General features: G+C 36.9%; 3 protein-coding genes across 5 annotated transcripts in view; 1 reads left to right on the top strand and 2 right to left on the bottom strand.

Moving 5' to 3' along the window:
- The window catches only part of LOC104705521 (calcium-dependent protein kinase 7-like), a 4,907-nt gene extending 1,701 nt beyond the window's left edge, over positions 1 to 3,206 (bottom strand). The window contains exons 1-7 of the mRNA XM_010421537.2: positions 2,671 to 3,206; positions 1,977 to 2,512; positions 1,764 to 1,887; positions 1,526 to 1,669; positions 1,286 to 1,438; positions 455 to 570; positions 192 to 359 (exon numbers count right to left, since the gene is read on the bottom strand). Of these exons, the coding sequence (XP_010419839.1) occupies positions 192 to 359; positions 455 to 570; positions 1,286 to 1,438; positions 1,526 to 1,669; positions 1,764 to 1,887; positions 1,977 to 2,492 (1,221 nt within the window). The 5' untranslated portion in view covers positions 2,493 to 2,512; positions 2,671 to 3,206. The remainder of the gene's footprint in view (positions 1 to 191; positions 360 to 454; positions 571 to 1,285; positions 1,439 to 1,525; positions 1,670 to 1,763; positions 1,888 to 1,976; positions 2,513 to 2,670) is intronic.
- LOC104705522 (nuclear transcription factor Y subunit A-1) lies at positions 3,647 to 6,126 on the bottom strand. Of its 3 annotated transcripts, XM_010421538.2 has the most exons (7): positions 5,956 to 6,126; positions 5,792 to 5,870; positions 5,222 to 5,500; positions 4,983 to 5,083; positions 4,784 to 4,855; positions 4,373 to 4,537; positions 3,939 to 4,151 (listed from the first exon to the last, which is right to left on the bottom strand). In XM_010421538.2, the coding sequence occupies exons 3-7, from the start codon at positions 5,496 to 5,498 to the stop codon at positions 3,939 to 3,941; spliced, it is 828 nt and encodes a 275-aa protein (XP_010419840.1). In that variant the 5' UTR covers positions 5,499 to 5,500; positions 5,792 to 5,870; positions 5,956 to 6,126. The 3 variants fall into 3 exon arrangements, with proteins under 3 accessions (XP_019083788.1, XP_010419840.1, XP_010419841.1); XM_019228243.1 differs by having other exon boundaries at positions 3,647 to 4,151; positions 5,792 to 6,125; XM_010421539.2 differs by having other exon boundaries at positions 4,983 to 5,080; positions 5,792 to 6,126.
- LOC104705523 (zinc finger CCCH domain-containing protein 56) overlaps positions 9,092 to 13,725 on the top strand; it is a 6,565-nt gene continuing 1,931 nt past the window's right edge. Inside the window, exons 1-3 of the mRNA XM_010421540.2 lie at positions 9,092 to 9,314; positions 10,508 to 10,751; positions 11,712 to 13,670. Of these exons, the coding sequence (XP_010419842.1) occupies positions 10,546 to 10,751; positions 11,712 to 13,629 (2,124 nt within the window). The 5' untranslated portion in view covers positions 9,092 to 9,314; positions 10,508 to 10,545 and the 3' untranslated portion in view covers positions 13,630 to 13,670. The remainder of the gene's footprint in view (positions 9,315 to 10,507; positions 10,752 to 11,711; positions 13,671 to 13,725) is intronic.

The following is a 13,725-nucleotide window of genomic DNA, read 5'->3' on the forward strand; positions in this document are numbered from 1 at the left end:
AAAGCTTTATGCAAGTGTTCATCATTCGCCATCTTCTTAAGGTGCACCGAAACAGCCACAAACTCGCCGTAGTTCAGTGTCCCATCTCCATCAACATCAGTCTGCAGGAGAAAAAAAAAATCGAGTTTCAATATTCAGAGGTAATGTAGCACTTGTTTCTAGCACATCGCATTGAAATGATAGATTCATACAGCTTCCATAAGAATCTGAAGATCGGCATCAGCAATCTGTTGTCCAGCTTTTTGAAGTCCAACTTTAAGCTCCTCAAGATTTATCTTGCCTCTCTTGTTTACGTCCATCATTTCAAACGCTTCCTTTATCCCGGCTGCTTCTTCCACTGACAAGTGCTCAGCTATCACCTAGAAGAGGAACACAAGTTTACAGTTTCATTTATCCTTCTGAATAAGATTGGAAGCAAATCGATAAACAGTGGAATGGCTTAACAGAATCATACCCGAAGAGCTCGTTTCTTGAGCTTATTCATAACAGAAAACTGTTTGAGCCTTGCTTTCACAGTCTCCCCAAGAGAGACATTTGGAGCCTTCTTTGCATTCAGTATCCACGAATGCTCTGCAAATAGGATATTCCTTTCTGAGCATACGATTTAAAAAAAAAAAAAACTCAGTGCTGCTACAAAACAGAAGCCTACCGAGTACTTGTGCAGCAGTAAGCCGTTTTTTGGGATCAGGTTCAAGCATCTTTCTCACAAGGTCTTTGGCGCTGTCAGAAACTCTTGGCCATGGATCTCTCTTAAAGTCAATTACTGACCTAATGATCGCTTGAGCCACCCCTTGTTCAGTCTCTGTATCAAATTAAAAACAAATAAAACGTCTGCAAGAGGTCTTTAAGTGAATAATTCGGAGGAAAGAAAGAGAATATGGTAACAAACCGGCCCAAAATGGCGGGACACCACAAAGAAGGATATAGAGGATGACTCCTGCGCTCCACACATCGATCTCAGGTCCATAGTTTCGTCGCAGCACCTCGGGTGCCATGTAGTAAGGACTTCCAACAATCTCAGTAAACTGGTCACCTATTACAGTTAAAAAAATTCAGGTAAAGTAGTACAGATACAGTAACATATGTGATCCATTGGTACTCATCACAATCTGATATTGTAAATGTACCAGGTTTGAAGAATATAGATAATCCAAAATCAATGGCCTTGAGGGGTGCCGTCTCTTTCTTATTTNATCCACGAATGCTCTGCAAATAGGATATTCCTTTCTGAGCATACGATTTAAAAAAAAAAAAAACTCAGTGCTGCTACAAAACAGAAGCCTACCGAGTACTTGTGCAGCAGTAAGCCGTTTTTTGGGATCAGGTTCAAGCATCTTTCTCACAAGGTCTTTGGCGCTGTCAGAAACTCTTGGCCATGGATCTCTCTTAAAGTCAATTACTGACCTAATGATCGCTTGAGCCACCCCTTGTTCAGTCTCTGTATCAAATTAAAAACAAATAAAACGTCTGCAAGAGGTCTTTAAGTGAATAATTCGGAGGAAAGAAAGAGAATATGGTAACAAACCGGCCCAAAATGGCGGGACACCACAAAGAAGGATATAGAGGATGACTCCTGCGCTCCACACATCGATCTCAGGTCCATAGTTTCGTCGCAGCACCTCGGGTGCCATGTAGTAAGGACTTCCAACAATCTCAGTAAACTGGTCACCTATTACAGTTAAAAAAATTCAGGTAAAGTAGTACAGATACAGTAACATATGTGATCCATTGGTACTCATCACAATCTGATATTGTAAATGTACCAGGTTTGAAGAATATAGATAATCCAAAATCAATGGCCTTGAGGGGTGCCGTCTCTTTCTTATTTGCAAAAAGAAAGTTCTCTGGTTTAAGATCCCGATGTATCACTCCCTGCTTATGGCATATCTGTAAAGACAAACCAAGGATGTGTGAACAGAAACATAGAAAAAAAAACATATTAAGGATTTAAGACACCGTAAACACAGCTATGAAACCTGAACAACTTCAACAATAGTCTTCATAACCGCGGCAGCAGCACGCTCAGTGTAATGACCTCTAGCAACAATCCGATCAAACAGTTCCCCTCCTTCACACAACTCCATAACTATATGAACATCATCATCATCCTCAAAGGCATCCTTCAAAGAGACGACAATAGGGTGTTTAGGCATATTCTTCATAATCTCAACCTCCCTCCTAACATCCTGTATATCAACTGCTGTTCTCAGCTTCTTCTTCGATATAGACTTGCAGGCATACTTGTCACCTGTCTCCTTATCAGTACACAAGTAAGTTATACCAAACTCGCCTCGACCAACCTCACGCCCCAGATCATACTGCAAAGATATATCATGTCCTGTAGGGTTTTTCAGCACGGAGAGCTCAAACCCAGCTCCAGATCTATCTGTTGCAGTGTATTCATTGCTGTAAAAAGGATTGCTTTTGTTCTTTGGTTTCCCTTGTTTACTCTCGCTCGTAGCCGAACTCGGACTGCCACAACAATTCCCCATCTAATCAAATCTCGAGATTCCTGAAAACCCCAGAAAGTTCGAAACTTTGAGCACTGTTCATAAAGCTGCTATTAGTTTCCTTAAGACAAGAACCAATCCCAATTAAGCCGAAAACAAACACAACCCCTAATATATTAAAAACCCTAGCTAAGACCGTAAGAAAAAGGAAAACACAGACCTTTCAGAACATAAATAGAAGACGAGTCAAAGTCTTCCTCTTTCTCTCTCTTCTTCAAATTGACCTTCCTTCTTCGTCTTCTTCGTCTTCTCTAGTGATTTCAAAGAATGACAACGCCTAAATTATTGTAATTGTGCGTTTCCTGAGTTCTTCCTCATGTGCTCTTCTTGGTTTTTTTGTTGATATAAATAAATAATCAATCTTCCCGCTGTGGATTAAACAAATTCTATTTGATTTTACTGTCCTTTTGAAATCTTGTTATATGTATATCTTCCATGAGCAAAAATATGCAGTAAGGTGTTTTATGCTTTGTTACAATTAACACGAGTGAGTGAGTGAGTGTTATAAGAACAGCATATGATTAGTGAGTTTTCTAATTATTCTCCTCGGGTACACCTTTTGAAGTTGGCGACAAAAGAATTGAAGCATTGCTAAGCCGGATTAACACTTTTGTGGTCAGAATGGCAAATGATTAAACAAACGTATTCTTTCAATTTTGCAAAAGGAAAGAAAAAAAAGAAGGAAAAGAATAAAAAACAAGACCTACTAAGGGGGAGGTATTGGTTTAGGATTTAGAAAGAATTTTAATGACTTTAAAAAGTTAGGTAAATATGTTGTTATTCAATCAAGATTTTTTAAAACTCTTTAAAAATTTGGTGTTATTGGTTGTGGATTTGTAAAAAGTTATCTAAAATCTTGATAAATCTAGTGTTATTGGATTAAGAGTTTTATAAAGTCATTAAAAGTTTTATGTTATTCAAGTAAAACAAAAGAATCTTGGATTGTTAATGAATTCAAATTTTATGTTATTGGTTTAGGATTTTATATCATTTCCTTCATAACAAAAGTCATGAAAACTCTTTCATCAAATAGAAAGATTTTACAAGATTAGAAAAAACAAATCAGCAAGATTTTAAAAAACTTCCTAAACAATCTCTTAGAATCCTTCATTTTTAACTTTCAATTTTCTATGATTCTAAAAATCAGCAAGAACATAAAGTCATTAAAATTCTTTCTAAATCCTAAACCAATACCTCCCCCTAACTAATCCCCGTCTCTTGTCTCCATCTAACACCTATAACATAACTCGCTTCTTTGTACATTCATAACTGCAAAACACCACACGATATGGGACTCTCGACAAGACCAACTAGCAAACACAAAACAAAAACCAAAAAGCCAAGAATGATTTGCCGGTTTGGAGGGCAATGGATATACTAAGCCAAAGTGTCTCTCTTTTCCCTTTCAGAGCTTCGGCTTTGTAATTATTATGGTGCACCTGATGAATTCAGGGTCTCATTAGAGTCTGTCTCAATTTGTTCAGAGCTTGACGAGTTGGTTGCTGAACCCCTTTCTCTTTCTCTTCCTCTTCCTCCTGCTGCATCATCTGCTGCTTCTACCTCACTTTTCTTCGCAAACCGGCCCCCACTAGCTCGTGCCCTTCTCATTGCATGCTTGTGTCTTGACTCATGAAGATATGGCTGCCGCAATTCAAAAATAATCAGTACACGTCAATAGAGCTACACACCAACTTACAAATTCATTTTCAATCCCTCATAATATCTAGCATGGGTCCAGTTCGTTTCTACAATATTGACCTTCTCTTCTAGATGACTCTACACCATCCATGGATTCACAGCATTTCCTGATTAATTTCCAATTACCAATCAAATACAGTTTCAATCAATGAGAAAAAAAATACCTTTCTGTCCCTGATCACTTTCCTTTCTAGCTCTGCCTTGGCACGTGCTTTTCTTCGTCTAAGAATTCCCTCGTACTGTTTTGCATTCACATAAACGGGTTCTTGTGCCATGTCAAGTGGCAGAGCTGTTCGCTCACGAGGCATTCCAAGATATGGACGAAAACCCTGTTTAAACCATTGAACATAAGCTCAGATAACCGAAATCATAGTTGTTCTCGGTTATTGAAGATATGAACTTTAACAACATATCACTTGACACTAGCAAACAGAGTTACTGAACACAGACTCATTCCAGACACCAAACACAATCACCACAGGGGTAAGTTAGTGGCAAGAGCGCACATACATCAAATAAACATTGCACCATATAGAACTATTGTAGAGAGACTGAGAGAGGATTTGGCAAGATACCATTGGCTGATGACCATATGCTCCCATCATTCCCCCATAATATGGATCCTGATATGGATTTGGGACACAAGCCTGTAAACAGAGTTAAGAGTTTATCATACATATGAAGGGTGTTATACACGATAAGAAGTCAATTTAACAGCTCAAGAACCAACACAACACAGCATAAATAATTAAGGAATGAGAGGAAACCACATACAATATAGTGTCCAACAAGCTCTGGTGGTTGTACAAGTTGCTGATCATGCAGGTTACGCATAGAAAGCGCCGGGTCATTCCCTTCCATTCCGTGATTATCTACTGAAATTGAAGAGAGACACCATTTAATAGGCATCGAGAATGACATCACTTAAGTTATCAGTTAAACAAGTTACAACTAGATACTGCAGAACAGACGAAAACCTCAAAGCATTCACTAAAACGAAAAAGAAGTCAAACCTGAACGGGAAGAACTAGCAGCTTGTGAATCCTTCCAAGTACCATCGTTTTCACCATTCAAGGCACCATCTTCAGAAGCCGAGTGAACATCGTTCGATTCAGAACCGTTGGGGCAATCCAAAGAAGAAGAATTTGATGGAACTATAGAAGGTCTGGCTTGAGGCACGACGTTAAAGGAGTTGTTTTTCCACCAGGGCTCAGGATACATCATCGGTTGCTGAACAGCATGGTGATTCTCTTCCTCCTCTTCGTTTTCACTTCCCGGTTTCGATTGCATCTCTTCAAACAAAAAAAAAATCAAAATCAGGTCAACATACAAAAGATACCAACTCAATAGCCAATCAAGAACAAAACTGATCACTAAAACCATGGAATAAACAAACTCTTCAACTACAAAATCTGAGCTATATATAAATAAACCAATGCAGAGAAGCAAGCATGCAAACAAAAAAAAAAAAACATAAATTTTCGCATAACTCATAACTTCATAAGATTCATCAATCCCCTACACGATTACCATGAAACGAAATTCAAATACACAAAAAAAAAACGGAGAAAAAAGGAAGATACCAGAGGAGAATTCACAGCAGAGAGCTCAATTGAAATCGTCTTCCAAGAAGATTAACACTTTTTAAGAATAATCAAAACCCTGAATCAATCACGATTTTGGAGAGTTCAGAGAATGAAATTGACTTAGGAAAAAAAAAAAAAAAAGAGAGAAGCCAGAATCTAACGAAAGCAAAGAAAGGAACTTGGTGAAAGAGAGAGCAATTGAGAGACAACACCCGACAGCCGGCAAGAAGGAATCAAAACTTCGTATAAGAAAAAAAAAAAATGAAATTGGGGAAGAAGAAAACCCTAGATTTTTGGGGATTTCTTTTTTTTTTTTTCTTTTCCAGAATTGTATTTTGTGTTTTTTTTTTATATATATGGAGTAAGTTTTTTTAATAATCGGACAGAACACAAAAGACCGAGAGAGGTTTGATAAGATCACCCCAACGAAAGTGAAAACTTTATGCCACGTGGCGACCAATGAAAGATGCCAGCGCGCGCAGATCTGGGATCTTCTCCGGGTGACGTTAGTTATATACTTATATCATTCACTCATAGGTTATACTATTTTTTTTCTTTATTAGTACTTTAGTATTAAGTAAAAGGAAGAAAATATTACATTTTTATTATAAAAAAAACATTACTATAAGAGAAGTTTTGGGTCCAATTGACACGCAAGTGATCGGCTGCGACGAAGGACACCTGTTGATTGTAGGGACCTCTTTTCCATTTACACATTTTTTTTTTCTTCGAAATTTCTTTTACAACAAAATGACTTGTGTTTTCTTTCACGAACAAATTTTTTTTACTTTTTGACAATTATAGAATATATTTTTTTACTACTGAAAATATATTAGTTTTGCATAATTAAATGATTATGATATCGTCAAACTTATACATAAACGGTTTAAAAAAATCAAGATAATAATTGAGGGGTGTATTTCAATCTAATATTCTAAAATATTTTAGTTTTTATAAGATTTTAAATGATTTTAATAATTTATAACAGTTGATATGATTTATCGTAAAAAAGTTTCAAATTCTACCTAAAATTATGATATTTAAATTTTTGTATTTTTTATTAAATAAATTTTTTCAAATCATCCAGAATTTCTAAATTATTAAATCCAAATCTACCATTTTAAACAACAATGAATTTTAAAATAGATTTTTAAATCAGTTTAATAATAATAGATTTTATAAAACTTTTTTAATTTATAATTAAATAACATAATATTTATAAATTTTACATAAATAACTGAAAATGTTTGTCTTATTAGTTTAGTTTTGTTATTGTGTAAACTAGACTCAAATGTTGTGTCAACAATCGACATTTATAATCTAGAATATACTATATGAATTTTAGTTGAATATTGATGATTTGAGATGGTTGATTCGTCACTACTAGCTAGTAGCTATTAAAGATCAACAATTGTTATTTCTGTTATAATACTACTAATTAAACGAAATTAAGAACGTATGGGCCATATCTTTCACACTATAACACTTGATGTTAATGTCATCATCATCATCATCGATTAGGCATAATATTTGGCGTAAAACATGTACAGATCTTGGTCAAATAATCAAATCATATTTTTTTCTACAAAAATGAAATTTTGTTTGTGAAAGCGATATTTATATATAGATCAGTATTAAGTGCTGAAATCGATGAAGATATAGAAGCTGTACACAAAAGAAAATTATCATCTTATAATATAATACTCTTTTGACAATATATATATATATATATATATATAATGCTCTAGTTCGATTGCTAGTAAGCATTTTGTGTGATCTCATGGCATAAACTGTACTATATACACCATTTCACTTTAGATTGTGTACCTAGTCATAATCAATTTATAGAAGTGTAACTTTTTTAATAGTTAATTGTATCAAATCATATATCAGTCAAATTGTAATAGATTAGTGAATCATAAAATTGTGCTTCGTGTATGGTTTTTGTTCTAGAGAGTAATTCTAATTTTAATATAAAAATCATAATTAAAAACACTTAGCAAATATTTTATAATTCGTAAAATTCCGATCAACATGCACGTCATACAACCAAAGTAAGAATTCTTGAACTAGCAACAAGTTGTAGGAGACTAGACGCTCCAAAAAATTGATGCCTTAGCATTTTTTTGAATCCATCAATTCCACTTGAAAAGGAAGAAAAAACAAATGTTTTCCGATCGATGAAGAAATGTATAGAGCTCAGCTCATCATAACTCATTAACTCATGATAACCACGACAGTAACACTTTCTTGGTTTTGTGGAAAATATCAAACGTTAATCCGCATCCATATTGTAGTGACACGCGATTTCGTTTAGAATATTCTATGTTCCATACAACGAACCAAGACACATATTTAATCGATGCGATCCTTATCAAATACATATGGATGTTACGAATCTATATCCAAATATATGTTGATTCATAGTCTTGTCACATGCATTATATAATGATTTACGGACTAAACACACACACAAATGTTTACCAATCCAAGTTGAATCCAAAAGAAAAGTCATATAGCATACATCGAGAGTCAAAGAAAATTGACAATACATAAAACACCAATCCTAATTCCTACTAACATAGACAGAAACACGTCTCTACTTTCACTTCAACCGTTCAAACGAGTCAACGAGTAGAGAAAGTAATAATAAGACAAATGTGAGAGATTTGAGAAAGGGTAATAACAAAATCGTGACAAGACTGGTGCGTCACTCCGATCTTTGGTATGTTTTCATCATCTTTTTTTTGCTATACAAATAATCATCTCTCAAATTTTTCTTTTTTCTTTGTAAAACTTTTTTTTTTGGGGGTTCTTTTCTTTCTAGAACACACTTTTTGTGGGACTTGAACCCAAGTCATAAGCTTATAAGAAGAGTCGAGCCACTAGGCAAAGCATTTTAAAATATACTATTATTCACACAATTCAAATAGTACTATATATATTTTTGAAAAGACATGCACATTGACCACCGTCTAAAAAAGTCACTCAAAGTCCGCTCCTCAAAATCCAACGGCTGTGATTAAAGTAAAAGAATCAGATTCTTTATTATTATTATTTTTTTTTTGTAATAACGTGGATTTCAAACCTGTATTCCAATACACTTAAATAAAACCACACGCGCCCGCCACCTTCTACCGCTTTATCCCGTCACATACGCTGCAGAGCTCTTTAACCTCCTTATACACTCTCTCTCACCACTTCTTCCGGTCACACCAGTTACCCCCTCTCTCTCTCTCTCATCCGTTTTCGTTTTTTTTTCTTCCTTCCAGAAAATAAATTAAAAAAACGCTCATCTCTCTCTCTCTCTCTCTCTCTCTCTCTCTGTCTCAGCTGAGGTGATCAATCTCATTCTTCTTCTCAATCTTCTTAGATTTGTTCTCTTTTTTTGCATTAAACTCATTTGGATCTGGAAAATGTGGTTCTCTGTTTCGGCCATTACCGTTTAGATTAATTCAGTATCTGTTTGTGTGTTTCCCGATCGCAAGATTCAAAGTTTTGATCTTTCCTATATAAAGGGGTAAGCTTCATGTTATTGTAGTTTTATTGTAAAAGCTTCATTTTTTTTTATCTGGGTGATTGAGATTTGAAGCCAAAATAGTTTTGGTTTCGTGAAAGTTTTGAGATTTCGATTTTGTGGTTGACTGTTCATTGACTTCTTCTTCTTTTTTCTTTGTTGGCTTTTATCAATTTTAATTAATATGTTTTTTTAAGGTTTTATTGAATCGTCGTCTCATGTTTGAAAAGTTGTTTATCTGTTTTGTTTTGGTTGGTATGAAACTATATTTTTTGTGTGAGTAGAAGAATGTTTGATGAAGATGGTTTAGCTGAGCTATATACTGAATCTGAGATGCTTCTTGATCTTGACTAGTATAAGATTTAGGGGGGGTTATTGGTTTAGGATTTAGAAAGAATTTGAATGATTTTAAAAGTTATGTAAAATATGTTGTTATTCAATCAAGACTTTTTAAAACTCTTTAAAAATTTGGTGTTATTGGTTGTGGATTTGTAAAAAGTTATCTAAAATCTTGATAAATCTAGTGTTATTGGATTAAGAGTCTTATAAAGTCATTAAAAGTTTTATGTTATTCAATTAAAACAAAAGAATCATGGATTGTTAATGAATTCAAATTTTGTGTTATTGGTTTAGGATTTTATAACATTTCCTTCATAACAAAAGTCATGAAAACTCTTTCATCAAATAGAAAGATTTTGAAAGATTTTATGAAATATTTTACAAAATTAGGAAACACAAATCAGCAAGATTTAAAATAACTTCCTAAACAATCTCTTATAGAATCCTTCATTTTTACTTTCTAATTTTCTATGATTTAAAAAATCAGCAAGATTTTTAAAAACACAAAGTCATTAAAACTCTTTCTAAATCCTAAACCAATACCTCCCCCTTAGTTTTCTTCTGGGTGGGTTAGTAGTAAATTTTTTTTTTTTTCTTCAGACTTTAATTTCTGCATTTATTAGATCCGTTTGTGACGGATTGAGTCTTGTTTTGGTAAATCTTCTGACTTTGTTTCCTTATTTTTTGGTCAATTCTTTTTTAAAATTTTTAATTATAGTTGTTGAATTAGTAATTTTCCTTATTTTCTGATTTTGATTGACCAATATATTTTTTTTAAAGTAATTTCTTCTTTATTGGTTTTGATGAATGATTCAATCACCCAAGTAACGTTTTTCTCGTTTGTTTGATTGTTTCAGATCCTTTCTTTTTGTTTTACAAGCTGTGAAGCATCATCATGTGTGGTCTCGCTAAGAAGCTGGATACAGAGAAGACATTGACTTCACTGTCGGATCAGGAGAGTGAATCTTTGGTCAAACCCATGAATGATGCTGAGTGGGAACATTCTTTTTCTGCTTTACTTGAGTTTGCTGCAGACAACGATGTTGAAGGCTTTAAGCGGCAACTCTCTGTTGTGTCTTGTATTAACCAGATGGGTCTTTGGTACAGACGCCAAAGGTTTGTTAGGAGGATGGTTGTTGAGCAAAGAACCCCTCTGATGGTTGCTTCTTTATATGGGAGTTTAGACGTTGTTAAGCTTATTCTTTCTTTCCCTGAAGCGGAGTTGAATCTGTCTTGCGGTCCAGATAAAAGTACTGCTCTTCATTGCGCTGCTTCTGGTGCTTCTGTGAATTCCTTGGATGTTGTCAAGTTGCTTCTCAGCGCAGGAGCAGATCCTAATATCCCTGATGCTCATGGGAATCGTCCTGTTGATGTTCTTGTTGTGTCTCCACACGCTCCTGGTTTGAGAACCATCCTTGAAGAGATCTTGAAGAAAGACGAGATTATATCTGAAGATCTGCATGCCTCTTCATCTAGCTTGGGATCAAGTTTCCGGTCTCTCTCATCATCTCCAGATAATGGCTCCTCTCTACTCTCTTTAGATTCAGTATCCTCTCCAACTAAGCCAAACGGTACTGATGCGACTTTTGCATCTGAGAAAAAAGAGTACCCTATTGATCCATCATTGCCTGACATCAAAAGTGGGATTTATTCAACTGATGAGTTTCGTATGTTCTCGTTCAAGATCCGCCCATGTTCCAGAGCTTATTCCCATGACTGGACTGAATGTCCATTTGCACACCCGGGTGAGAATGCGAGGAGAAGAGACCCAAGGAAGTTTCACTATACATGTGTTCCATGCCCTGATTTTAAAAAGGGATCCTGCAAGCAAGGCGACATGTGTGAATATGCTCATGGGGTTTTTGAGTGCTGGCTACACCCTGCTCAATACAGAACACGATTATGCAAGGATGGGATTGGTTGCAACCGAAGGGTTTGTTTCTTTGCTCACGCAAATGAGGAGTTGCGTCCCTTGTATCCTTCCACAGGATCAGGATTGCCATCTCCTCGGTCATCTTCTANACTCTCTGTTGTGTCTTGTATTAACCAGATGGGTCTTTGGTACAGACGCCAAAGGTTTGTTAGGAGGATGGTTGTTGAGCAAAGAACCCCTCTGATGGTTGCTTCTTTATATGGGAGTTTAGACGTTGTTAAGCTTATTCTTTCTTTCCCTGAAGCGGAGTTGAATCTGTCTTGCGGTCCAGATAAAAGTACTGCTCTTCATTGCGCTGCTTCTGGTGCTTCTGTGAATTCCTTGGATGTTGTCAAGTTGCTTCTCAGCGCAGGAGCAGATCCTAATATCCCTGATGCTCATGGGAATCGTCCTGTTGATGTTCTTGTTGTGTCTCCACACGCTCCTGGTTTGAGAACCATCCTTGAAGAGATCTTGAAGAAAGACGAGATTATATCTGAAGATCTGCATGCCTCTTCATCTAGCTTGGGATCAAGTTTCCGGTCTCTCTCATCATCTCCAGATAATGGCTCCTCTCTACTCTCTTTAGATTCAGTATCCTCTCCAACTAAGCCAAACGGTACTGATGCGACTTTTGCATCTGAGAAAAAAGAGTACCCTATTGATCCATCATTGCCTGACATCAAAAGTGGGATTTATTCAACTGATGAGTTTCGTATGTTCTCGTTCAAGATCCGCCCATGTTCCAGAGCTTATTCCCATGACTGGACTGAATGTCCATTTGCACACCCGGGTGAGAATGCGAGGAGAAGAGACCCAAGGAAGTTTCACTATACATGTGTTCCATGCCCTGATTTTAAGAAAGGATCCTGCAAGCAAGGCGACATGTGTGAATATGCTCATGGGGTTTTTGAGTGCTGGCTACACCCTGCTCAATACAGAACACGATTATGCAAGGATGGGATTGGTTGCAACCGAAGGGTTTGTTTCTTTGCTCACGCAAATGAGGAGTTGCGTCCCTTGTATCCTTCCACAGGATCAGGATTGCCATCTCCTCGGTCATCTTCTACGGTTTCTGCCTCTACCATGGACATGGCTTCAGTTTTGAACATGTTACCAGGCTCTCCATCTGCTGCACAACATTCGTTCACCCCACCAATCTCTCCTTCTGGAAATGGTGGTATGCCGCATTCATCCATGGGTTGGTCTCAACAGAATATACCGGCGCTGAATCTTCCTGGAAGCAATATCCAGTTGAGTCGGCTGAGATCTTCTCTCAACGCTAGAGATATTCCTTCTGAGCAGCTTAGCATGCTGCATGAGTTTGAAATGCAACGTCAGCTTTCTGGCGATATGCACAGTCCGCGCTTTATGAATCATTCTGCTCGTCCCAAGACACTGACTCCTTCGAATCTGGAGGAGCTTTTCTCAGCTGAGGTTGCATCCCCTCGTTTTTCTGATCAACTTAATGTCTCATCTGTTCTATCGCCTTCCCACAAATCCGCGCTTCTTAATCAGTTACAGAATAATAAGCAGAGCATGCTTTCTCCTATCAAGACAAATCTAATGTCTTCTCCAAAGAACGTGGAGCAACATTCTCTTCTGCAGCAAGCCTCGTCACCTCGAGCTGGGGAGCCTATTTCCCCAATGAACGCTCGAATGAAACAGCAGCTACATTCACGCAGCCTTAGCTCCCGTGAATTTGGATCCAGTCTGCCCCGTGATCTGATGCCGACAGATTCTGGTTCACCACTAAGTCCGTGGTCAAATTGGGACCAGAACCATGGAAGCAAGGTGGACTGGTCAGTGCAGTCAGACGAGTTAGGTCGGTTAAGAAAATCTCATTCCTTGGCTAATAACCCAAACAGGGAAGCAGATGTTTCATGGGCTCAGCAGATGTTAAGAGACTCTGCATCATCATCACCTAGGAACGGAAACCGCGTCGTGAACATGAACGGTGCGAGGCCAATGACTCAAGGTGGTTCGAGTGTGAATCCTCACCACAGTGACACTCGTGAGAGTGACATTCTTGAATCGTGGCTTGAGCAGCTGCAGCTAGATCGCTGAGTCACATTTCTGTGAAGCTGTGAAACTGATGATTCGTTTATTTATTATTCAAGAAAGCAAAAACGGAAACGCAAAAATTCCGGGTAAGTGCTTTTT

The sequence above is a fragment of the Camelina sativa genome, chromosome 8, assembly GCF_000633955.1.
Source record: "Camelina sativa cultivar DH55 chromosome 8, Cs, whole genome shotgun sequence".
In the NCBI taxonomy this organism is placed as follows: domain Eukaryota; kingdom Viridiplantae; phylum Streptophyta; class Magnoliopsida; order Brassicales; family Brassicaceae; genus Camelina; species Camelina sativa.

What these genes read in the sequence shown, in the direction of transcription:
- LOC104705522 (XM_019228243.1), bottom strand. Translation starts at nt 5,498, where the DNA reads ATGCAATCGAAACCGGGAAGTGAAAACGAAGAGGAGGAAGAGAATCAC. An exon ending in TGCTAGTTCTTCCCGTTCAG is followed by an intron (nt 5,084 to 5,221) that starts GTTTGACTTCTT and finishes CTTCAATTTCAG; the next exon opens with TAGATAATCACGGAATGGAA. An exon ending in AAGTGATCAGGGACAGAAAG is followed by an intron (nt 4,152 to 4,372) that starts GTATTTTTTTTC and finishes GAATTGCGGCAG; the next exon opens with CCATATCTTCATGAGTCAAG.